This window comes from Miniopterus natalensis, chromosome 1, assembly GCF_054644295.1.
Source record: "Miniopterus natalensis isolate mMinNat1 chromosome 1, mMinNat1.hap1, whole genome shotgun sequence".
Classification (NCBI taxonomy): domain Eukaryota; kingdom Metazoa; phylum Chordata; class Mammalia; order Chiroptera; family Miniopteridae; genus Miniopterus; species Miniopterus natalensis.
Genome location: NC_142081.1, coordinates 139,743,577 through 139,769,814, shown reverse-complemented (window position 1 = coordinate 139,769,814; position 26,238 = coordinate 139,743,577). Strand labels below are relative to the sequence as shown.

Sequence of the window (26,238 nt, the reverse complement as noted above, 5' to 3'; positions counted from 1 at the left end):
CTTTGTGTGATAAGATAGATACATGATTGAATTCATTCATTTTTTAATTAAAGATTTTCCTTTTGATTTATATTACATTATAAACTCCTAGAAAAAAAGAGCAAGATTAAAATAAATTTAAAATAAACACTCACAATTTTTTCCGTAGGTTCTTTTATCAGCATTTAAGATTGATTTATAAAGTGGAATCAGAGACTTTTCATGATTTTTATATTCTACTTATTAATATAGGAGCATTTACTATAAATTGGAAGTGTCATTTTTGAATTTCTGACTTAATTTGACAGTAACGCAAATGTTACTAGTTCTGTAGCCCAAGAGATTTTGGAAGCAGCCTGTATTAACTCAGTTTTATAAGGCATTAATTAGGCCAAAAAGAAAATAAGGTATAATTATCATAGGGTAGAAACCTGAGGAATAATTGAGGAAAAACAAGTTCATCACCAGGACATCAGATGCTTTTAATCTTTTGAAGCTCCCTGCTTGAGCAAAAGTCTGGAACTTGGTAAATATTGGTAATTATAGATTATTGTGGAATCCTATTTCATAATTTCTGCAGTGTGTCTTGTGAGGGTCATTGTAAAGTTTTTGGGAGACATGTGCCTGTGGCAGGGGGACATTAATGGCAGTCATTGAGGACGTCAACACCAGGGAACCGTCAGGGAGAGTCAGCCACTCCAGCAGCAGCCGGTAGAGTAGAGCTGTCTCAGATGGCTTCCAACATATCTGGATATTTACATGTCAATTTAACAACAGTCAAATAATCAACAAATGTCTCTACATTTACCCACTGAATGATGCACGTTTATTTCCTTTTTTGTATTTCATAGAGCAATTCCCAGGTCTTTTGGAATTAGGACATCTTACTGATTTTTCATTTTCTTTCAGTTCAATGATTATTCACCCCAAAGTACTTTTTCTCATGGGAAGGGAAGGATACACTGGGATTGGAGACCACCAGCAGCCCCAGTCTGAATCATGGAGACTCCCAGAGCAACACTAAGGAGCCCTTGGTTGGCCAAGACAGCAGCTGCCTCAGCTGGGCCTCAGCTCTAGTCCATAGACAGTGTCTGAAGAAATTTCCATCAGCATAAATACTCCTTGTCTATAAGCTGCCTGGAGCTATAAATATCTAACCAGTTCCCATCAGGAAACCCACAGAAGTTTCTTTGGCTCCTTAAAAATAAACCTAAGGGTTCTTAACTGACACATTTTTTATCCATCGATATCCTTCCCTTGAGATTCAGAATTCAGCCTAACTCTGCTGTTTTATTGTACTGTAGTGTTTTATTTTTGCGTAGTGCAGAAAATTATTTAAAACACAAAGCCCTTCTCTAACAATGTGCTGAGATTTAAATGCTACATACTATAGTATCAGGCAGGGATTTATCAATGCCAGGTATGACTCTGCAGGGACACATGAGGAATAATAAATTCCTCCTAGGAAGGGAGGAAAGATTCTCTGACTTTAATTTTTAATAAATATTGAAATACGAAGGAGAAGAATATGAGAAGTGGAGTGAATTTCTTTGTCTTTCCTTCTTGATTTAAAATTTTTACTTTATTTAACAGAGGGAGAAATCAAATTTTTTATGATATTATAATTTGCAAAGCACCTTTGAGGAAAATTTTTTTGAAATATCCTAAAATGTGATTCTGTTGTGTATACCCTTGACTGGGCAAGACACAATAAAGTATAATGTTGAATAAGGCATAGGGGATGACAAATGTTTGTTATTTAATCTTCCTAGGCTTCGCCCGGTTGGGGATCTGCTTACAGATGTGTTAAGGTTAGGAAAAAAGACCCAAGTTGGAAAGTCAATAAAATATAAAAACTCTGTCAGATGCAATAAGTTGGAGGCTCTACAAAACAGTGTAACTTGGTGGTTTTATTAAGTGAAATATATATATTTCTAACAAACAGCAGGTCAGATTTATAGTTGAAGACAACTTGCAACTAGATTTATCCATATTTCTGCTTTAATGACATAGATTAATAGATAATCAAATTATGCTGGCAGTTCCAAATGAACATGTGGTCATATTTCTTGTTAATGAAGTCTGTATTTTGGGCATTACTATTTCAGTGTTTATATGTCCTTATGAGTTTTATGTTCACTTGAGGCAGTGTTCAATTTGGGTTGGAAAATTCTCATAATGTGCAACTTATTAATTCATTTCATATTGATATTTAAACCAATAATCCTAAAATACATAATGATAGTCCATTATGTATTATTCACTAGTATTTTCCATATGCCCTTCTTAACTACCCAATAAATGAAAACATGTTGGAGGGCTGTTGCTTTTCTAAGTTTATTTTGTGACGCGAATCCATTACTAAAGTAGGAAACAACTTTCTTCTTTAATCTGAGATCAGCATATAATCTATAAGACTGAACAAGAAAAACCACACTTGTAATCACTCTAATTCATGTAGCTCTTATCCTCTGAAAATATAGCTTTCTTTTGGGAAGGTCAGAGCAGTCCACTGTTAAAATCTGGATACTTTCTAGCATCTTCGTTAAACAGAGACAGGAAGAAATTGCTAGAGGAAGAACACATTGTCAGGAGTGACTCTAGTAGCAGAGCCCAGATATTTTGAGGATGTGGAATCAGATAGATGACAGAGCATCGTGAGGAGTCAGTGCGCTGCTCCCAGGGATGGTGAGGCAGGTACAGTGCATCCCAGCTGTCCTGTGTGGATGGAGATCACATGTACTATACACCTTAAGCTGCAGAAATTCACATGCCTCTTCATTGTCACAGGGCTTTCAGTCACGTCTGATAGGACACTTAGTCGCCCCTAGTGTGACCAGCAGTAAAATTCAGACCGCGTGAACAGGCTCTGACTCATGTAAATGACTGGTTACTATAGCCTGACCTACTTTTCTCCTTCATTTTTCAATATAGAGAAGTATTTTAAGTGGCTTACATTTGTGCCGAGGTGTTGTGACTTTTGTGCGTCAACCTCCGCTCTTTTCAGATCTGAATGAGTGTGGCCTGAAGCCGCGGCCCTGCAAGCACAGGTGCATGAACACTTACGGCAGCTACAAGTGCTACTGTCTCAACGGCTACATGCTGATGCCGGATGGGTCCTGCTCAAGTATGTCAAGAATCTTAACTGCCTTATAAGTGCTTTGGGCCTGACCTCTTTTATGTTGCGTTCCGGTTGTGTGAGAAGGAAAGTGGCCTCCCTGGCCCTCCCCCAGACAGGATGTGAGTGTGTGTTTATACGTGTCCCGAAGGAACTGAAAATCAAAATAAGAGCGGCCCCTTTTAGATGGCTAGAATTCTTTTATCCTGGGTGCCAGTGTTAAGTTGATTGGGAAATGATTTTAGAAGAATAACAAAACTAAGTGTATTTGCTTATGTTTTACCCCAACATGTTTTTCCCTGTTGTCAATCTGGGCATAGAGCTGTTCCAGCTAGAAAAAGACCTGTCTGTGATAATTTCAGGACTGTTGTGCTGTCCATATGGATGGACTCTAAACTGTTTGCCAGTAGAGAGTCCAGCAAGCTTGTTGATCGATCATAAACCATTCACGAATACCTTCTTACTTCATTGCTACATTTCACTATCATAGTCAAAGGACTAAGTTAGGTCCCTTTTATTAAAATCTATTTCACATGAAGAAAATGAATGACTGTAGTAACATAAAAGTAGATTTCATGTGTGTTTTTGTAAGAAAGAAATGTTTGGTGTTTCCTACTCTCATTTGAATGTGTTATAAGATGGATGATGCCGTAAAAGTCTCGCAGGCTGGACATTGAATTGAGGTTGTGTTTATAGGATATCCAACAATTGATAACTTGATTTTTATTTTTACTGAGTTGGCAGTTAAATTAACTGAATATCAATCAGTTAATGATCTGTTCTCTCGCTCTAACTGGGTTGCGTTTTATAACATAAAAAAGGTTAGCTAATTTTATTTAGCATTGCCTGTTTAGCCTGGAACATTCTGGAATGAGGTGGATTCATTTTAAATCACATGTGACAGTGATGCTAGACTCCTCTAACATTGTGCAACTCAGTGGGAAATCTGCTTTCTCTAGAGAAATTTATTGGGGGGCTGAGTCAGTTACATGGATGTTTCACTTAAGACCAGCACTTAGCATGAGTAATCTGGGAAAATACCTCAATTTCTCACTGTCCTTGGCCACTGGAAAAATCTCCAGATAGTCTATGTGAGCTCAAGGTTTATATTTGTCTTTGAATTCCTCAAATACATAACATAGAGGCCTTCCCCAGATAACAGAGCTGGGTCCCTTCTTAATCTTACTCCCTGGAGGAGGAGAGTCGTTCTTTCCCTCTCCCTGTTTTTTACTTTCTTTAGACGGTTGAATAATTGAGGCCTTTTGTCTTCTTTGCTGATTCAGTGTCGCTGATTTCAGGACAAGTTAAAGACATAGTTATTTCAGTTACAGAGTTTGTTCTCTGAGTCAGCCAGTCACACTCGTTTCAGGTGCCCTGACTTGCTCCACGGCAAACTGTCAGTATGGCTGTGATGTTACCAAAGGACAGATACGGTGCCAGTGCCCCTCTCCTGGCCTCCAGCTGGCTCCGGATGGGAGGACCTGTGTGGGTGAGTCGAAAAACCAAGCATCTCTGTTGGCAGTCTCACTAGGAAAAGAAAAAGTAAAGGTGATGCGAGTAAGAAAAAAGGCAGTTACTTACATCGGGTAATTAGCTATCCTTCAGAAGATGCCAGATGTCTCAGAAGAGGACCTCACTCTGTGAGTGGACCATGGAAACCGCAGTAGCTCATAGAACCACTGTGAGGATTAAACGAGCTCAAGTATGGAGTGAGCTTAGCACAGTATCTAGCCTATAGTAAGTACTCAAAGAGACATTTATTGATTACTTTCTCTATTCCAGGCACTGCGCTGAGTGCCAGGATATACAGTAATGGACACAGCCGGCAAGATTTTGATCCTCACAAAGCTGATATTCTAATGGGGCGGACATCTAAGAAACAAATATCCAATAAAATTACCATCAATGTTAAGTGTTAATGTCAGGACCCAAGAGAGAGAGAAACAGAGAGGGTCTATTTTAGAAAATAACGGTCAAGAAAAGCCTTAAAGTAAGATGTGGACCACTGGCCATGTGAAGAACTAGCCAAGCAGGTGGAAACAGTGCAGGCACTGCAGTGAGCAAGACCTGCGTGAGGTCTTGAAATTCGAGAGAAGGCCAATGTGGCTTCAGTCCCGAGTGGGAGGGGGAAGGGTGGTGGCTTGAGATGCAACTGGTGAGGTTGGTGGGGGCTATTTATTACAGAGCCTTCAAGGACGTGGTGAGCTATGAGGATTTTATTCACAAAGCAAGTAGAAACAGTAGAAGAGTTTAAGGCATGGTACTAACCCAATTTTATGTTGTAATGAAATCATTTTGACAGGTGAGTGGGACTGCTTTGGAAGGGGTAAGACTGGCCGGGAAAGGACAGGTTAGGAGACCTGGGAGATGGCAGCTTGGACTAGGGTCGTGGCAGTGGGTGAAAAGTAGGAGACAAATTCAAATAATCTTTCAGAGGTAGAATTAACTGGGTCTGATTATTTAGGGTAAGGGAAGTAGGGCTGTCAAGGACGACCCATGTTTTAGTTCAAGCAACTAGGTGGATGCACGTGCAGCATGTGCTGAGACGTGGCGCAGGAGGAGGGTGGCCCGGGTGAGGAAGATGAATTGAAAGATGGAGACGTGGAATTTACGGTCCTGTGAGGGCAACAGCTGGATAACGTTCGTGACGAGTCACCGTGTGCCAGGCAACCGTTTACAGACAGTTATTTATTTTAAATTACACTTCATCTGAACATGCTATTATTGCTCCTCCTAAAATCCAGTTGACTTGTGTTTCCAGATGTTGATGAATGTGCTACCGGAAGAGTTTCCTGCCCTAGATTTAGGCAGTGTGTCAACACTTTTGGGAGTTACATCTGCAAGTGTCATAAAGGCTTCGACCTCATGTACATTGGAGGCAAATACCAATGTCACGGTAATGAGCCCCAGCCTTTGCTTTTCACTGTTTCTTCCTCCAGTGTGGAAAGGTGTCCTAATTGTGCTGCACACTGGGATGCCAGGGGCTGGGGAGGGTCCTGGCTCTAAACAAACAGAGGTCCAGTTCAACCGCTGGTAGTTCTGTATGCACAGGTACTTTATTTCTTGTTTATCTGCCAATTTTACATGGACCTTCACATTGCAAAAAAAAAAAAAAATTTGAAATTGTGTATATATATTTTCATGTCATCATATTTATTTCCCAAAGAAATCTCTTCTTTTCATACTTCCTGATGCAGATATAGATGAGTGCTCCCTTGGTCAGCATCATTGCAGCAGCTTTGCTCGCTGTTTCAACGTACAGGGGTCCTACCAATGTAAATGTAAAGACGGATACCACGGCGACGGAGTCAATTGCGTGTGTGAGTAACATTTGTCTCCCAGCTCTAAATTCTGGCAGGAAATACAGATCAAACACAGGCCATGATCAGGGAAGATAAAGAACAAACTTAATTGATCAAAGAAGTACAATTTTCATAGTTGGTAATATTAGCCTCTGCTTTCTACAAACAATAAAATCACTTGTCCAGGTATTTTTAAAAATTAAAGATTCACTAATACATTCTACTCTTAAAAGCATTCAATTACTTGACTAAAATTTCTCCATAGCTTCCCTTTAGCTGACAAATTTTAGTGCCCTCCCAGAGAATTTGATTTTCTTAAAATTAGAAGTAAATATTTGTCATTAGCATTAGGTTATGATGGTGGAATAATCTGAATATATTCTACATTTCTTGGTTCCTCTTTTTTATTATCCCTCCTAATTCTAAAAAAATTCCCATATTTATCTATTTTTTTCTATCTTTAGTACTGCTTTGCTTTTTAAATTTTTATAAGCTCTGTAGTAGATAAACATGAAAATAATACCTTTCAAGATGAAAGTTGCACAAACCACAAGCCATAGTTTAGCATATATTTCATGTAACAATAAATTTTTAAATTTCTGGAGTAAAATATTTACTAAAAATCATGGGGCATAAAATCATTGGGATTAAAGGATTTTTGAAGAGTTATGTAGTCATACTCCCCCCAGGAGTATATCGTACCAGTCAGATTAAATATTAATTTCTTTTGGTGAGCATAATCAAGGAAAAATATTCCACAGATGATCTTGGTGATCCCTGAAAATTTCTTTTTAAAAAGCAATTATGTAAATTAATAAGGGGGAAGATAAACCAACTAAAATAATACCTAGGACACTGAATAAAAATGTTTTTGCATGAGTCAAATTTATATAAAGTGTGGAAGAGAAATTAGTCTTTAGACAATTTTAAACATGATCTTATACATGTACCATAGGGACACTTAACATAGACTCTATATGTACATTTCTTATATTTAAAAAAATTTAGAACATCTCTGCATTTTAAAAATCTCATTGATTGCAGTGTTTCCACTTTATAAATACAACATTTTTGTGTTTCAAATAATACCTATTTGTTATAGAAACACCAATATAATTTTGGCATTCACCCATTGGATGAATGTGCAACATATATCACATTTGCACATATTTTTTATTTGGAAAACAGCATCACTTACAGTCGGGGAATATCCTGAATGTGAAAAGTAAGCCTAGTTGGCACATATTTTGATATGTTTATTTTTTACAATTTGATGTTTCACTTTTTGGGGAGAGATGGTTACACACTAATTTCAATCTTCTGATTCTTTTAGATATTCCGAAAGTCATGATTGAACCTTCGGGTCCAATTCTTGCACCAAAGGGGAACGGTACCATTACAAAGGGTGATGGAGGGCGCAGTAACTGGATTCCTGATGTCGGAAGTACCAGGTGGCCCCTGAAGACGCCGTATATTCCTCCTGTCATTACCAACAGGCCCACTTCTAAGCCAACAACGAGACCTACACCAAAGCCAACAGCATGGCCTACCCCACCCCCACCCCCGCCGCCACCCACAGAACTCAGAAGGCCTCCCCCACCGCCAACGCCAGGAGGACCGGTCATCAGACCGACGACTGAAGCACCAGCCACTAGCACACCTCCAAGAGGGATTACAGATGACAACAGGATACAGACGGACCCTCAGAAGCCCAGAGGAGATGTGTTCAGTAAGTCATAAATGCTTGCACATTTTTCGGTGTTTTTTTTTCCAGTTTTATTGAAATGTAATGGACATACAGCACTGTATAAGTTTAAAGTGTACAGCAGGGTTTGACTTACGCATATTGTGGAATGATTACCACAATAACTAGTGAGTATCCATCATCTCGTATAAATACAAAAGAAAAAGAAAAATGTTTTCCTTGTGATGAGAACTCTTAGGATTTACTCTCTTAAAAACGTTCCTGTGAACCATGCGTCAGCGTTAGCTGTAGTCACCATGTTGTGCATTACATCCCTAGTACTTATTTGTAACGGAAAGTTTGTACCTTTTGACCGCTTTCATCCAATTCCTTTGCCCCTCAGTTCCCACCTCTGTTAGCCACAAATGTTATGTCTTTTTCTATGTTTCTTTTTGGATTCCACATATAAATGAGATCATACAGTATTTGTCTTTCTCTGTTTGACTTATTTTATTTAACATAATCCTCTCAAGATTCACCTGTGTTGTTGCAAATGGCAGAATTTCCTTCTTTTTATGGCTGAATAATATTTATATACATATATACATTTATACACACACACAATGAAATATGTACATATATGCGTATATGTGTGTGTGCACCACATTATCTTTATTAATCATCTGTAGACACTTAGGTTATCTCCATGTCTTGGCTTTAGTAAATAATGCTGCTATGAACATGGGGTGCAGATATCACTACAACATAGTGTTTTCATTTCCTTCAGATATATTTCCAGAAATAGGATTCTTGGATCATATGGTAGTTCTATTTTTAATTTTTTGAGGAACCTCCGCAGTGTTTTCATAGTGGCCGCACCAGTTTACAATCCTACCAGCAGTGCATGAAGGTTCCCCTTTTGTCCCCCACATCTGTTATCTCTTGCCTTTTTGATGCTAGGTGTGAGATGATAGCTCATTGTGGTTTTGATTTGAATTTCCCTAATAATTAGTGATGTTGAGCATCTTTTCATGTACTATTGGCCATTCATATATCTTCTTTGGATATATGTCTATTTGGACAAATGTCCATTCAGGTCCTTTGCCCATTTTTTAGTTGGATTATTTGGGGGTTTTTTGCTAGTGAGTTACATGAGTTCCCTTTATATTTTAGATATTAACCCCTTATTAGATACATAGTTTGCAGATATTTCTCCCATTTCATAGGTTGTCTTTTCATCTTGTTGATTGTTTTTTGCGGTTGTTGTGTAGAAGCTTTTTAGTTTGATGTAGTCCACTTGTTTATATTTTTTGTTGCTTGTGCGTTAGGTGTTATCTCCAAAAAAAAAATCACCCATATCAAAGACCCATGTTAAAGAGCTTTTAATCTGTGTTTTCTCCTGGGAGTCTTATGTTTTCAGGTCTTATGTCTAAGTGTTTAATCCATTTTAAGGCAATTTTTGTGAGTGGCGTAAGATAGGAGTCTAGTTTCATACTTTTGCATAATTATCCAATTTTCTACTTTACTCCACTTAGTATTCTTGGCCCCCTTATCAAATATTGGTCAGCTATATATGTTTGGGTTTACTTCTGGGCTCTCAAGTCTGTTCCATTGGTCTATGTTTCTTTTATGTCAGTAGCGTGCTGTTTTGATTACTGTAGCTTTACAGTACAGCTGGAAATCGGGAATCATGATGCCTACCACTTTGTTCTTCTTTCTCAGGGTTGCTTTGGCTATTTGGGGCCTTTTGTGTTAAGCGCATTTTTAATAAGCTCTTTATGATGACATTTCAGCCACAGGCCATGCACTGAATGAGTATAAAACTCATAAAAATAATCACCTGTACAAAGTAAGAGTCATATACCCCTACTGTTAAATATTATAAAGAGCTGAATAAAAGTCAGAGAGTTGGGCAAATAAGAACGTGCGTATAAATGGAAGGACTATCACGGTCATATAGTAGTAGATCACGGGTCCTATCCAGTATGAGAATTCTCCTAACATATTCAGATTTACATGAAAACTCTCAGAAACGGAGAACCTACTGTATCACGTGCCATATAACTTTTAATCTAACTTTCCATTCGTTTAATCAGTCAACATTTTTACGTGTGTTTTAGAAAGCTAGGCCTTGCATTATGCATCAGGCTTACAAAGATAAAACAGAAAGTGTTAGTCTGGTGGAAAAGACAGTCGCCTAGAAGATAACTGTGGCGCTTCGTTAGTGAGATTTGTGTAGCACGTTGCGGGAGTAGAGGGAAGGGGTACCAGTCAGACTTGGGCAGGGAGTGTTTGGGGTGAGGGGCTTCCTGAGTGAAATGGGGCAAAGAGGGTGAGGAAAGAGAAGCATTATAGTTGACAGGGACAGGACAACGAAGGCGCAAAGGTAGGAAGCAACTTAGCACATGCAGTAAACTGCCTGTCAACTGGAGGGTTGGGTCAGGGATGGTGAGAAAAACTGCACAGCGATCCCTTGTGTCAGCTGGTGGTTAGATGTGGACTGGGCCTAAAGACTCCCAGATTTTTAATGGGTGACAGGGTAAAGGGTGGTACCGCCGACGGAGATAAAGGCTATAGGGAACGAAGCAAGGTCTGAAGGAGGAAGAGGTGGTTCCGTTGTTACCAGGCCCAAATTTGCAATTTTACAGCATTGTCCCCTGTGTTTTTCTGTTTGTCGTGTTTCACTTTGTTTACTCTTAGCTACCTCGAGGTCACTCCTCTCTCTGCTCCTCCTTTTGATGTTACTAGTTTCTTTTCTGTTCCCTTAATGGAACTCAGCTTTGCTCCTTTTAGATTGGACACTTTTGTAATTTTTCACCAGGTGAAAAGACTACTGACACTTGTGATCTTTTTCTTAAAAAGGCTTTTGTTGTTGTTGTTGCTTATATGTGACTCTCAAATCTGATATAGTTGTAATTGTGTATGTTTTGGGCAATAAATACGACTTTTAGATGAATTAGATGGTAGATCTAATAATATGTTTTATATGTGCATATCTCTTATTTTTGAAAAGCATATATTTTTTTCATTTTTATCTTCTTACCTTCTCTTTTTTCTCCCTCCCACCTTCTTTTCATCTCTCCCTCTCCTGTCTCTTTTTCTTACTCTATTTTTTCTGCATCTCTTTGTGATCATACAATGGAATTTTTATTCACAGGTGCTTAAGTAAATATAGCATTTATATTATTCTGCTGCTTAAGGTAGGGTTGTAAGAACTTGGCTAGTTAATATAAAAATACACTCTAACATAGATAGCAACATCCTTCTGAGTCTTTTAATGTTTTCCCTTTTTTAAAGGTCTCTCTCCCTATTATTTTTCTCCATACTGGCCCGCATATGAATTAAAAATAACATTGAAGTTCACCAATAGCATTTAGCAGGATAAAACTGGGAAAGGTGGAGTTCCGATGATGTTAGAGAGCACTCATTCTAAGAGAGTGTGATCGTAAAGATCGGCCCTGGGAAAGGATTACCTGGATCCTGTGCCAGGGCAGCCTCATGCCACAGAGAGCATCGCTGCCTTTGGACAGTCCTGCCCAAAATTAAAATCCCCCCCTTTTTACCTTCGGCAAGAGCTGCCGGTTAATGTTAGCGTGAATGAGGATGCCTTGGGCACTTCTCGGGGTGCCGTCTTGTGATTGTAGGGGTATATGCTAAATAAGGTAAATCTTCTAAGTTTTTAATTCAGGACAAAAAACTGGTGTTCATTCAGTGTGAAAACAGAAAGGAACCTTATCGCTATTTTAATTCAACACCATTTTTTCATTGAATATTTTCTTCACTTCTGGCATAATAATTTCTTAAGACATTATTCTCGGCAGTTCTGAGAACAAAATTTGGCTTCCTCGTTGCATGAATTTGCAGGTGACGTTCATTACGGCCACTGTTTGGAGGTCTCCAAATAGCCCCAGACTTCAACCGTTATATTTTTCTTTATATTGAAAGTTATATTATGTAATGGCAGAGGTGGTTAAACAGTGCTTTTCTTTAGGATGTGTGTGTGTAAAGATATTATAAAAGGAAATGAGAAAGAAAAAATTATAACAAGAATATATCTGTAGCCCAGGCTTCTCCCCAGACTTGTACGTCACCTGCCTGTTTAACCTCTCGAGCTGGACGAGACTAGATATTCAGACACGTTGAATGTGCCTCGATGCCATCCCAGACACATTCTACCCACAGTCTGGGACACCCTACGATACAGCACCTTCGTCTTACAGTTGCTACAGCTACAGAACTTGGAGTCATTGTAAATTACTCTTTTTAAACCCACATCCAATCCAAAAGGAAATCCTGTTAGCCCTACCTTCAAATTATATCGAAATTTTGACCACCGCTTGCCATCTCCAATGCTATGCCCCTGGCCACGCCATCCCTCCCCTGGAGTATAAGTCCCAGATCCTTTATCCAAGTGAGTTGTGGATACAACATTTTTCAGATTGTGGAAAAGTAATAAGCTGCATATGCCGTGCATGACACACTGATGTATGCCGATGTTTCTGCAGTGAAACACAGTGTACTTACAATAACTTGGCAACTAAAGACCTTGAGGTTAGGTGAAGTGTAGGTTAGTGTTGCCCCCTAATGAGCTCCAGAAAGAGCATTTGGATTTCAGAATTAGGAGGAGGAACTGCAGACCTGCACTACAGTCATCTTCCAGCCTCTCCCTGCTTGCACCTTTGCCCCTCTGTGGTCCCTTCTCAACTCAGCAGCCAGAGTGAGCTTTTAAGAGTTAAATGAGATGTCGTTGTTCAAAGTTCTGCAGTAACACCGCAGTTCAGGGAGAACTCAGTCCCAGCCAGTGTCTTACAAAGTCCTCCATGGTCTCATCTCCTAGCACGCTCGGCTTACTCACTCCACTCCAGCCTCCTTGCTGTACCTCAAACTTCTCGCAGCTGAAGACTTTCATTCAACTCTTCCCTGTGCCTGAAACCCTCTCTCCTCAGCTATCAGCTGGGCTCCTTTTCTCACCTCTTTACACAACCTCACCTTACCAGTAGGGCGAGCCTAGCACCTCCCCCCTTCAATACTGCGACCTCCCCAGCCACCACCAGCACACCTGATCTCACCACTCTCCACAGTTGTTCTTTTTAAAAAATCACCCTCTAATATACTGTATTATTTACTTATTTATAATGTCTATTTTGTCTTTCCTTCCTAGAATATAAGCTTTTGAGTTACTGGTACATTTCCAGAACCTAGAATAACACCTGGCTCCTAGTTGGCACTTGAACACTGTTTGTTGAACAAAGAGATGAATGAATGGAGTGACCACTCATAACATTTTAAAATAAAATAAATTATCATCATACAATCAAATTTTCCATACAAAGCCTAGTTTAATAGAATCACACATTAATCTATATTTAAGAATTAAAAATATATTCTTTTCTGATTGTTACTTATTTTTATACTATGGAGAGAGTTTTTTTAATTGTGCTTCCACCATTTTTTCTTTCTTTTTTTACCCCCTTCCTCTCTCCCTTCCTTCTCTGTGCAGATTGCTATTCTATTCTTTTTTTTTTTTTTTTAAAAGATATTACTACCTTTATTTATTTATTTACTTAGTTATTTTTATGTGTTTCTGTTCGTTACAGTTTACATTCCGCATTATTCCGTGTTAGTTTCAGGTATACATCATTAGTAGTTAGACAATCATGTGCTTTACAGAGTGGCCCCCCTGATATTTTAAGTACCCGCCTGGCACCATACGGAGTTATTCCACTATCATTGCCTGTATTCCCTATGCGGCGTGTTACATCCCTGGGACTATCCTGTAACTACCAATCTGTGCTTCTTAATCCCTTCGCTTTTCCCACCCAGCCCCTCACCGCCCTCCGTCTGTCAGTCTGTGCTCTGTGTCCGTGAGCCTGTTCAGCAGACTGTCGGATCTTTGGTGTTAATCAGTGATGCTAACGAGAAGGGAAATTATGTCAACTCAGAGCTAATCTCTCAAAGTATACATTTCCTAGCTTCTGAAACTAGTTCAAATAATTTTTGCTTTATGCTTTCACTATGTGAATGTTGGCCTGTGAGAAGGGAGGCACATTTTTTAATGTGAGAAAAATTTAAGAAACAACCCCTTAAAACACCGTTTCCTGCAGGTATGAGCAAAAGACCCTTGAAGCTGGAGTTTTTGTCCCTTTACTACTTCTGCAAAAGAAAGGGGTTTAAAACAGCAAAAAAATTTTTAAACTTCAGTTGAACAGTACAGATGGGTTAGTTATAATAGCCTTTTGCATTTTAATTTACGGCCTAAAACCTTTCATCTGAACCAACATCAATTAATTACCCAAGTGTGATATTCTTATGAGGTTTAAAAAAATTATCCCAATTATATTCAGATCTCTAATGGTGACTAAAGTCCCTTCCAATAACCCATCACACTATTGGGATATTCTTTCTTATATTTAACACAAAGTCATGAAATTACAGTTCTCTCTCAGTTCTCTTCAGTACTGTCAGGTACACAGCTGGTCACTGTCACCTGACCCCACACTCCAGGCATTCAAGGAACGCTCTCGGGAAATTACTCGCCTCTTTCTTCTTGGGGTTTAGTAATTTCAATTTCATAAATCTTTTCTTAGAAATACTGTTTGTTTGGTTTTTTTAACACACTTAGCAATCTTTCTGCCTTGTCGTCTGAACATTCTTAGTTTTTCAAATCTGTCCCAAACTTCAAGGCCTAAAGATACATAATGGTCAGATATGACCCAATATTGATTGCAAGGGGAATCTTTTTAAACCTGATTTTCTGATCTAAATCACATCCCTCTGTTGCCAAGTGTGTTAGAAGGCAGCTGTTTAACCCCCAGATATTTTCCCCTCAAACAGTCCCACGGTGCCAGGTATACAGTAGGCACTCAAAAATATTTGTTGAATGTAGTTCAATGGAATTTTATATTGGATTCATTTTTAAAAATCTAAGTAATCCTTTATATGCTTGAACTAGCTAATTTTAACTTGTTGATTTGATAGTCACTCCTCATATCATCAGTTATTTCAGCTTATGGATTTTCTCTTACCCTGATAACAGTTTCATATGGCCATTGAAACAAAACCTTCTCTAGAAAATGCTAAATCTAACATAGTCACAGTTTGAAGCATGATCTGAGTAATAGTGAAAAGGCTTTGAAAGGGAATATGAAAATAAGGCTGAGGCATTTGAAGACGAGGGTTTTAAGCTACTGCTAAGGATAGGATACACTGAGTTAGAAGATCTAATTTTGATTCTCATGTCTATAGTTAAGTGACTTTGGATAAGTGACTGTGCTTTCCATCTCAATTTTCTCATCGACAAATAGAGGTAAAATTCATAGCTTTCGTTCCCATAGGGTGGTTTCCGGGATCCAACATAATACAAGTAAAAGTGTTTGTGAATTATTAATTACTATGAACTATAAGAGATTACTATATTTTATAGGAATAACTGTGGTGGGGAACATTTGAATAATATGTAAAGAAATAACCTTTTACATGTGATAGGGAATATTAAGCATGCATTTTTAAAATAATTCCAATTTGAGGGACCCTAGGTCTTTAAAATTGTGCGAATAGAATTATAATCAAATGTCTTTGCAGGGCTATCCCTATAGGCTTGTTTGAGCAACTCTGAAGTTCCCCAATAACATGAAATTCTTGTTCTTTCACTTATGGGACAGACCAGTGCTTCTCACAGTGTGTTTGACTGAACATTAGTTCTCTGGGATAGTGTATGCTAAAGAAGGTCTGAGGTCAAATGAATCTAAGAGATCCTAGGTTTCCTAAACTTAAATGGGTTTGTTAACTATAGGACTCCTCAATATGCTAAGGGTCATTGTGAATCTCTCGGAGCGCCATATCATGTCTATTTTTAACTGTTCGGATTAGAGTTCATTGTAACCAACTCCAGGTCAGGCTGAGCTGAACTAAGAAGTGTAGAGACCAATCTCCACAAAACTGAAGAGTCCTCTCCCATTGGCTTTCATTTGCATGGTTCTGAAACCAATGGACTGGTCTTGGACTCGGGAAGACCCTGGGGAAGGGTAGACAGAAAGGTTCTAGGCAGACATAGAGCAAGAACAGTCCATTTAACTTGCAGTATGCCCATGCGGACACCAGAGGCATGCTGCAAGGGACTGCTAAAAGAAGTTGGAGAGCAAGAACCAAAGACACAAATCTGGTATCAGAGCAGGTAGGATCTATCCCAGAGCAAAGAAAATAAGAAACACTTTATGCAGAGCCTGAAGTAAAGAAAGATAGGGGGAAATGCATTCTGATCTAGCAAGATAATGAAATACTATGCAGTGGTATTTTTTGAAAAATACTTAATGTGTTGGGAAAATACCCATGTTATAAAAATGTTAAGTGAAAAGAATATACAGAATTGTATAAACCATTCTACCCCAATTAAATATAAAGCGCATGTCTATCTATGTCTAAATAAATATAAAAGTCTGGAAGAGACCAAAGCGGTAACCATCATATGCAGTTTATGATACTTGGGGCGGTTTTCATTGTCTTTTTGTTATCCTCATGCTGTGTTTTTCAATCTTTCTGTCCCCACTGTCATTAGTCACAGTGATTCCGTACAGCACTCGTTCCAGAGGGGCCAGCGAGCGATACTCGAATCCTACTCTCCAGCAGTGCGTCCTGTATTTTGAAAAAGTACCCCAGTAGATTCTAATTCTTAATCATGCTAATTTTATTCAGAACATACTGGTTTTTTGATAACTTCATGAAAGGTTTTATTCTGTTTTTAACCTTTCAAATTTTTCTTTACAATCGAATGTGTCAGGCATGCCCCGTTGTAGCTAGGAAGCTCAGATTACCGCAAGGAATACAATATCACTTGGCCCGGGAAGCAGTTTTTTCCAGTGTTGTCGGAGCCTGTTTGAACCACAGTAATTTAGGATGCTTATCTAAAATGTAGATTCCTAATCCCTCCAACACATTTACCCCATGAGACTGTCTAGGGAAGTACTGCGCAGCCTTCACTGTGTGTGCAAGAAACATGGGATCCTGTGAAAAGGAAAACTCCCATTCAGTGAGGCTGTAGTGGGACCTGCAGTTCTGCATTTCTAACAGGCTCCCAGGTCATACTGCCGACCTGCCCACGACACTTTGAATAGCAGGGCTCTGAGAGCGGTAATGGCATCTCCATTCCCGCAGAATTAGCCAAATGTGGGGTGTTTAAAATGTAGCAATTGTGCCTAAAATGTAGCACGTGGCACCTGGCTCATAGAAAGTGAAAAAGAAGGTGTTGCAGATACAGATGATAGGGTATAATATAATATGTATCAGATGTGCTTATGAGAGGCCACATCACACAGCAGACTCGCTGTTGCTGCTATTCTAGAGCAGGAGGGTGTGCTGAAATTCCAGGTGCCGGGCAGGAGGAAGAAAGTTGTTTCCTTTGTACCCATTGCTGCTTTGCTGCCTGCTGTCCACAGGTTTTTTGCTCCTTTCCCTTCAACCGATTTGACTGAGCCTGTGGCTGCTATGATCGCATTGTTCTCAGCCATGGAAATAGGGTCTCTTTTCTGATTCTCTGTGGCCATGAGTAAAAAGATTGTTCCTGCTGAGGGGTGAAAAGGTCTTCCAACTAGTTTGCTTTCTAGTAAACAGCAAGGCCTGCAGAGACCCTGAGGAGCTGCCTGACATCTCCCTGAAGATTACATTTCTGCTAGTGTTTTGAAGGAGCGCGTTGTCAGTGTTTACAGGTCAGGCTCTGGTGGTGTGAATTCTGAAAGTTTTCAAGATTTTTGATTTATATTTTAATTGGATCCTATGGTGTCTGGTAAAGAAAAAAGTAGTTCTCTCTGGGAAGTATACATCAGGTTCTTGGTGAATGTGACCAAAGACAGAAATGAGATTTTTTTTTAAAGGTGTTTGCACATTTGTCTATAGTGTTATAATGAAAATTATGTGCGCATAGCCAACCTGTGATTCGGGCCATATCACCAAATCTTTCTATGCCTTCGCTTCCTCATTTGTAAGTGGGGATAATAACAGCATCTACCTCATCACGCTGTTGTGAAATCAGATGAGAGTGCATATAAAACTCTTACCACAGTGCTCGGCGTATAATAAAGACCCAGTACTTCCTAGCTATTACTACTACAACTTAGTAGTAAGTTGTTGTCGTAGGGGTTGAATTCATTGATATGGTAATGATAGCATTGCCTACTTAACTCAGAAAAATACAGCCCTATTTTGTGTTCTGGTTCTAAATGTTTATATTCTTCCGATGCTTTTTGTTAGGGCCCATTACAATTTTAATGTCCCTTTTGGCTAACCAGATCCTTTTGAAACAAGTTGATTTGCAAGTGCAAGCTATTAGGTGAGCAGACAAAAATGAAAATAGAAAGCTGTGACTTCATATATCCTTTCTTATGACCAAATAATTGGACTCTCCTGTTTTGTGTAGGTGTCGATAGTACCTAGTTGAGGAGTTGCGATGTTGGAGACCGCATCACCTCAGCTTCTTTGCTGTGCAGATAGTGACAACGGCCTTTTCAGAGACACTGTCTATAGGATGGGCCTGATAAATATCAGAAATAAAAGCTCCCTTTCTTCCTCTAAAGTGATTACTTGGCCGGAGGGCACTGACACCTGCCCCCCACAGCCCGTGGGGTTCCGTGGGACCCCGGCGATCATGCTGCCAGCCCCAGCAGCCCGTGGGCCTGTCCCCGCCTGCGTGCAGGCCCGCGGGACCAGGCCCTGACACAGCCGGGCCGTCAAGGGCTCCTTTGGCTTAGGAGGGAGAAAGGACACAAAGCCCGTGAGGCGCTCTCAACTTGGAAAAGTTGTGCGATCATCCGTGTGGTCATGCCTGCAAAAGAACCACCTTTTAGACGCCTGTCCTCCTGGGCAGCGCCTGAAGTTGTTCTGAAACTTGATGGAAGGATTGAAATAGGCGAGTCACCAAAACTGGGCTCATTATGGAGCAGCTTGTGTCTTGTTCCACCAGAAACCTAATTTTTCCAGTTCTGCTCTTTCCCCTTCACCCATGGGTGTCTTGGGAACTTCTTAGATTCTTCCCGCAGGATGAAAGCTTTGGCAACCAAGGGTTTATTTTTTGAACAGCCCAGCAACCCTCTCCTTTTCCCCTTGTAATCAGTAGATAGCTAAGGATTTTCTCTAATATGGTTAAGGAAATTTCAGAAACTCTTTTCCAATCCTTATGTTTGCTTCTCTCTGGTCGTTTAAAACTGTAATGCATCTTGAGAGGGGGAACAGGGGGGCAGGGGAGGGAGCGGAGGAGAGGAGGGGAGAGAGGCAAGGCTGCCTGATAAAATCCTTGTCATTCATCCCCACCTGAAAATCCCTAGGTTTTGCCACCAGAAAGAGCCTTCAGGATGTTCGGGAAGTTATGTGTGTGCTGTTCTCTTTCGGTGAACTAAACCCCTAAGCATAGAATTGAAGACTTTGCTATCTCGAACCTTTTAGTTCAACAACAAACGCCAGACCAGGCCTGGGTCCTGTCAGGGGAGCCACCCAGGAACAGAAACAGAATTTGCAAACCTACCTTTGCTAACTATTGTTTACACTTTGCTGTAGTTACCCATCAGGACGGGGCTGGCCGTGGGCGGTGCACATGATAATATTTACATTTACTTCACTGTGCTTACGCTTAGTGCTATTTGGATAAAATATACAATTGACTATTTGGGAAACCTCATTTATGAGCTTGGGTTATATATTAAAATGATCGTATTCATGTGGAAAATACATGTAATTGAAAACGCTGGGCCAGACTTTCTTTAAGGAAGTCTCCTGCTTATTTGTGTGGCTGATTCTCTCACAAGCCCCAGGGCTCCCAGGCAGTCGGGAAGCATCCTGGGCCCCTAAACCCTGTCCCACCACGTTTTTATCTGGCTGGCTCCTTCCTTCAGTGCCTGTACACCCCCTTTCTTTTAGTTCATGCAGAAGGTTGTAAGAAGCAACGGGCAAGAAAGAGAGATTTCTGGTAGGTGAAACCTTGACCAATGGGAAAAAAAAAAGTAGGAAATAAATGTTTTCAAGATGAATTCTTTACTTAATGTTGGTCACAGCTGTCCTTTGACGTCTTCTCCCCGTTCATTCTCCATGCTGCAGCCAGGATGGTGACCTCATCTCGGCAATCCTATTAAAATCTTCCAGAGGCTTCCAGTGGCTACCAGAATAGAGTCTAAAATCTTTACAGGCCTTTGAAAGGCCCTGTACAATCTGCCTGCATCTCCAGCTTCTTTCATTTGGTTCCCTTCTTCCCCTGTGAACTCTACAGCTCTAATGAGAATTCAGCCCCACGCCCTTCATTCTCTAGGCCGTCCGCTGGCATCATCCTCTCATCCTTCTTGCCCTGGTGCAGGCATCACCCACCTCTCAGAGATTTCCTTGCATTTGCCCTCCCCCTGCTAGCTTAGCTAGCCCCCTCTCTTCTCACCCCTGTATGCTCACATAGCTTCCTCTACCTCACTCTTAAAGCGCTTGTTACCTAGGGAAATTGTTAGATGTCTGTCTTCACGTCTGGAATGTAGATCCTCTGCAGGCAAGAGCATGCTTTCTGCATCCTAACAAGCTCTTAGCCCAGCGCCCGGGACCCAGTAGATGCCCACCTTCTTGATTGATTGCATTAGCATGTGGATGGGATAGAGCAGGGGGGCTGGATGAAATGATGCTAGAGGAGTTGTTAGATTTATCTTTTTTAATCTCTGAAATTATACCATTCTAATTCTGAGAATTAATGGTCCAACTACAGAGAATAGTTTATATGTATTTGTCCTGATAAATATATATCTATGTGAGTTGACTGTTAGCCCAGATATGATGCAGGCAGAGATAATTAGGAAAAGCAGGTGTCAGCATCTATCCTGGTTATACTTGTGGTTTCCCGCATGGCTAGTCATTTATTTTAATTAACATTTTCTGCACTGATTAAACTAGCTCTCTGGATCAAAGAATATGTTCAAATTACACAAATATATTTCAGTTTCACAGCCTCCTATTTAACAACAGGCTATCAAGACTCCACTCAGAGTCCTCTAAGCAGTCAAAATACAAGTCAGACATATAGTTGCTATGGGGCAGGGTCTGTATATATGTTCTGAGAGAACTGTCTTTTCTTTCCATGTTTTAGGTAAGTGTTTTTCATAGCAGAAATTCTTTTTTATAAACAATCTTAAAATATAGAATTGTCCAAAGAGAAAACAAACCAACAAATGAGAAAATATCACTTTTCTTTTCAATAATCACACTACTACTATTAGCGTTTTAGTGTATTTTTTTACCGTTCTTTTTTTCTAGTCCAAGTGTTCGGTTTGTTCACTTGTTTTTCTTGTACATAGTTGAGATCATACTGCTTGATTTTTCCCCCCACTGTTTGTTTCACTTGGTATTTTCCATAAACTCTAAACTGTGCCATGCAATGGGCAGTGTACCTTCTCTTGACACAGCGGTGGGACGCTGTGAGCAACCCAGACCGGTGTGAGAGGAAGGAGCTGGTTCAATGATGGGGCAGAGGTGCCGAGCAGAGCGCACACAGCTGTGAGGACTCACAGCTGGTGAGCCCTTCAGGTCTCTCAATTCCTTGAAATGTTTCCCAGTGAACTAAAGTAAAGGTGTGTATGGTCATCCGCAGCTGAATTAAATAGTTCTTGGAAGTCCAGTGCTTAAAACACTGATGAACCATCTGACACTTAGCAAGTTGTTAGATGACCGATTCCTTGGGTTGCTGTTTTCCAAACATGTGATCTGGCCCTTTCCTTTCTCTTCTGCCTCTTCCGAGGCCGCTTTCCCTGTTTCTCAGCATCCTCCAGCCCCTGTAAACGCCTTTCTGCAGCTGTTCTGAGCACTTTCTTTGTCCTCAAGGCCCGAAATGCTCCCTCTTCCTTCACCCCAACACTTGGCTTAGGAGGTTCCGTGTTCCTCTCTCAGTCCAAGTGGTGCTTCCTCAGAGAGGGCCTCCTTGATCTCCTTTTGTAAAACAGGCCGCCCTCCCCTGTCCACCAAGACTCTACTTGCCATCTGACAGTCTTTCATCTGGAAAAAAGGGGAGCTCACACACTGTCATAATGCCCCTACACTATGGTACCTTAGGGTTTGAGCACTTCCAATCCAGAGATAATTTGTATAAATTACAACAAGATTAAGGGAACAAAAAAATGATGGTTCTGTAGAGTTTTTCTAACTTTCTCTGGCATGCTCGCCTACAACTTTGTAGTATTTCTAGTAGATAAAAGGCACTCTCTGTCTCAGAGCCTCAAACAAGGGGAGGAAAGCTGTGATTGGATGTCGGTGCTGTCAGTCCTCGGGTGTAAAAGAGGGCGGGCATGTGCCGCACCCCAGAGCACCTGGATCCCTGCAGCTTGCCTGTGAGCCAGCTCCTCTATCCCTCACAGGCTGAGTATATGTGGGGAGGGGCTTTCCTGTCTGGAATTTTGAAACAACGGAAAAACTTCAAAGCAGTAAGCTTAAAAAAGAAAAAAATCAGTGTAAACATTATGAGGTGGTTCATTTTCAAAATTCTTGCTAAAAATAATAGGAACATTGTTGTAAAAGAACCCTGTTGACTAATGTTCTCGGTGTTCTACATCTTTCACTCCCTGCCTTATAAAAACAGGGCTAATTAATTTAAGTTCCGGCTAAGAAAAGGGAGTATTCCCTAGTCTTTGGCCAAAAATTCCTCCCCCGCCCCCCCATTCCTACACTCCCATTCCCACCCCAGTGACTCTCCAAGACGTCATCTGGTGTTTTCCTTCCTGGCCCTTGTCAACATTCAGAATTGTCGTGCGTGTCGGCCTTCGAGTTTATGTCTGTCTCTCCCATTAGAGTGCTGGCTCCATGAGGGCCAGGTCCTTGCTGGACCTTGTTTGCCCCTTTCCCTCTGTCCTCAGGCTCCCACGGTGCTTGGCATATGGGCGGCAATCAAATACACATTAAAAGACTTAAAAACTAATGATTTAAATGAATCCATTTTTTAAAAAGTGGGTACTTAAGCTCTTTCAGTGAGAAAAAAGGTTGACAGAGTGCATGGGTCTCTTGACAAGATCTTCACATTTGCTCAGTAAACACTTATTGAGTGCCTGCCTGTCACCAAGCTACGCCCGGGAAATGCCACATGAATAAGACATGATTGATGCCCTCCGGGATCTCAGAGACTAGCAGAGGGACAGACACAAGCGTGTAAATAAAAGCAAGTCTATGAAAGAGTAGAATAGAGATGTGGAAACAAGAGTCTATGAACTACAAGGGAAGAATTTAATTCGCCCCGGGCATGAACGTTTTCACCCAGGCAGTGATATTTACACTGGGCAGTGACCGTAGAGGGGACATTTGGCAGGTTAATTAGCAGGAAGAGCCTCCCAAGCTGGGGACAGAGTCCGAGACTGAAAATGAATGGCATGCCTGGGCACTCGGGGGCGGGGGCGGGGGCGGGGTGGTGGTTGAGCGCCGAACCAAGGCCTTTGGATCTGACCTTAAAGGAACCAGGGCCCCTGCGGAAGCCAGGCGGCCAGGGTGAGAAACCCAGAGGAGCCGGCAGAGCTCAGGGAGGGGAGTCGGTGCTGCGGTTAGAACACCAAAACCCTCACCGCGGTGGCAGGTGTTTCAGTTAAAATATCCTCCATCTAGAGTTTACATAGAGATGAAAACGTGAATTTCATAGCGACTAATATTCTACTAGAAACTGGTCGCTCTTTTAAAATGTATTTTCCAGATTAAACCCTTTTAATGTGTTTCTGTGTTGAATTTTAGAAACTTTTGAAAACCAGTTTTTATTTGTACCCAGATAAATGTTACAGTATATACATCACTGCAGAACAAGCTTCATGAAGCTTCACGTGTGAAATGTAATTAAATGTTTTATTCCAGATGAGTGAATGCCCAGGTCTTTCTCTCCCCTGCCCCTTGTTAAAGGTAACACCTCGTTACAAAACAAAACAAAAAACATCTCTCTTGCAGTTCCACGGCAGCCTTCAAATGATTTGTTTGAAATATTTGAAATTGAACGAGGAGTCAGTGCAGATGATGCAGCAAAGGATGATCCAGGTAGATACTTGTTTTATTTTAAATTGAATGTATTGGGGTGACATTGGTAAATAAAATTATACAGGTTTCAGGTGACCATTCATCTGTATATTGTATTGTGTGTTTACCACCCCAAGATACTTATATTCTTAGTACCGTTACGACATTTTATTGTTTTCCTCCATTTCATGAAAATAATATTTAAATTGTAGATTGTTAGGTTACACCTGGGAAAATTATAGATCCTTTTTTCTTGTTACAACTGAGTTTCCTCTGCAGTTAATCAGTTGGGCACAAATAATTGAGTAATCATTATCTTTTTTATATATATATATATATATGTATATATATATATAAAAGCAGCATGCAATATAAACTCTGAGGAGAAAAATCATATTTTATAAGTGATGTTGTAACAAGGCCATAATTGGGCAACATTTGTGTGCTGTGTTTTTACACCTGAGCACACACACATGCACGGTTGTGCAGGGGTTCGTGTGATTTCCTTCTGATCTCCTGGACAGAAGTTCTGGTGGGTTAGTGAAGTGTGGACAGGAGAGAACACTTGTACAGATAACCTTGTTAACAAGTGCATGTCTGTTGTTTGTGGTTTACTAGTCTTTCTGGTCATTTCCTTGCAGGTGTCCTGATACACAGTTGTAATTTTGACCATGGGCTTTGTGGATGGATCAGGGAGAAAGACAGTGACTTGCACTGGGAACCGGTGAGGGACCCAGCAGGTAAGCCCGGTTGTCTAACTCTAGGACACATTTCAGTGCACTGTGACACATCTCTGGTTACCTATGAAGAGGGTAAAGAGAGATCTTGTCCAGAATTTGTATTCCATTTTTTAAGTGAACTAAATTTGTTAGCTGTCAACTAGAATTATGTTATGGGAAGACGAGTAGTTCATTAAAAGGCCAGCTAATACTTCTCAAAAAGCTTGGTAAATAAAACCTGGGCTTATTTTAACCTGTAATTTTCAATTTACTTGTAGTGCCTCATTCCCAAGCATAAAGGAAGTACATCAGCCATGGTAGTTGTTCTTGGTTGTTTTCTCAATCATGTCTTTTTTTTTTTTTTTTTTTTTTGAGACTTGAAATTTCTGTGAAGTTGTGAATAACTTTCTGAAAAAAAATTCAATATAACTTGGATGCTGGAGAGATTAGTTATAAATCACCATTACTTACTCCACTAGAGAATGTTCTTAGTAAGGTAGATATAGACACAGTTCCTTAGAAAATTAACAGGCTTTTAAATTGCACACTTCCTATTAACCTAAAGTGTTAGTACTTGCAAGATGTTCTGTTGTCTTGTTCTAGGAAGCGAGGCTACATAGTGTTGGTTTTTTCCCTCCCCTCGGTACTTAAAATCTTTTATGGATGATGTCAACTTAATGGAAGGATGAAGAGTTTGGTGTCTTTTTTTCTTTTTTATACTTCTGATTTAGAAATGAAAGAGACAAGATGTGAAGAAAAAGTATATTTTCAACTAAAAATGATGTTAATTAAAAGCCTAGTTCTTAAATACCATCCCAGGTATTATATAGAAGAACAGAAAACACACAAAAGTTAACTTGGGAGATGATATGCTCTGTTACACCAGTTATTAAACTTCAGCATTTGTACAAATCAGCTAGGGGCCTTGTTAAAATGTAGATTTCGATGCATTTCTAACAAGTTCCTTGGGGATACCTCTGGTGCTAATCCTTGATGCACATTTTGAGTAGCAAGGTATTAAAATATTAGACTAAAGTATTTCATTAGATCCCCTAAGATGGAAATAATAGATGTTTAAAAATGAAAATTTAAGTAAGCCTTAAAAATATGAAATACTCCATAAATTCAAGTGGGTTTTTTAGATTTCTTTTAGCTATAAAACAATTTTTAATGACATGCATGCACAAGAACAGCCTCTTTCATTCTCAGTCTCTTGTTAACCCTCATTCATTGAAGGTTACCTCTGAGCAGGACAATATTATTATTATATATTAATTTTATTTTTTAAATACAGTTGACATTCAATATTATTTTATATTAGTTTCAGGTATAAAGCACAGTGGTAGACAGTTATGTAATTTACAAAGTGATCATCTGGATAATTCAAGCATTTGCTTGGCACCATACATAGTTATTACAGTATTATTGACTATATTCCCCCTGCTGTAC

At 40.0% G+C, this 26,238-nt stretch overlaps 1 protein-coding gene across 4 annotated transcripts in view; it reads left to right on the top strand.

Moving 5' to 3' along the window:
* The window catches only part of NPNT (nephronectin), a 76,049-nt gene that overhangs the window by 39,470 nt on the left and 10,341 nt on the right, over positions 1-26,238 (top strand). For all 4 annotated transcript variants that reach the window (XM_087826249.1, XM_087826253.1, XM_087826244.1 and 1 more), the window contains 7 exons: positions 2,987-3,106; positions 4,467-4,586; positions 5,859-5,993; positions 6,295-6,417; positions 7,733-8,128; positions 24,005-24,091; positions 24,712-24,810. In XM_087826249.1, coding sequence (XP_087682375.1) covers positions 2,987-3,106; positions 4,467-4,586; positions 5,859-5,993; positions 6,295-6,417; positions 7,733-8,128; positions 24,005-24,091; positions 24,712-24,810 — 1,080 coding nt within the window. The remainder of the gene's footprint in view (positions 1-2,986; positions 3,107-4,466; positions 4,587-5,858; positions 5,994-6,294; positions 6,418-7,732; positions 8,129-24,004; positions 24,092-24,711; positions 24,811-26,238) is intronic.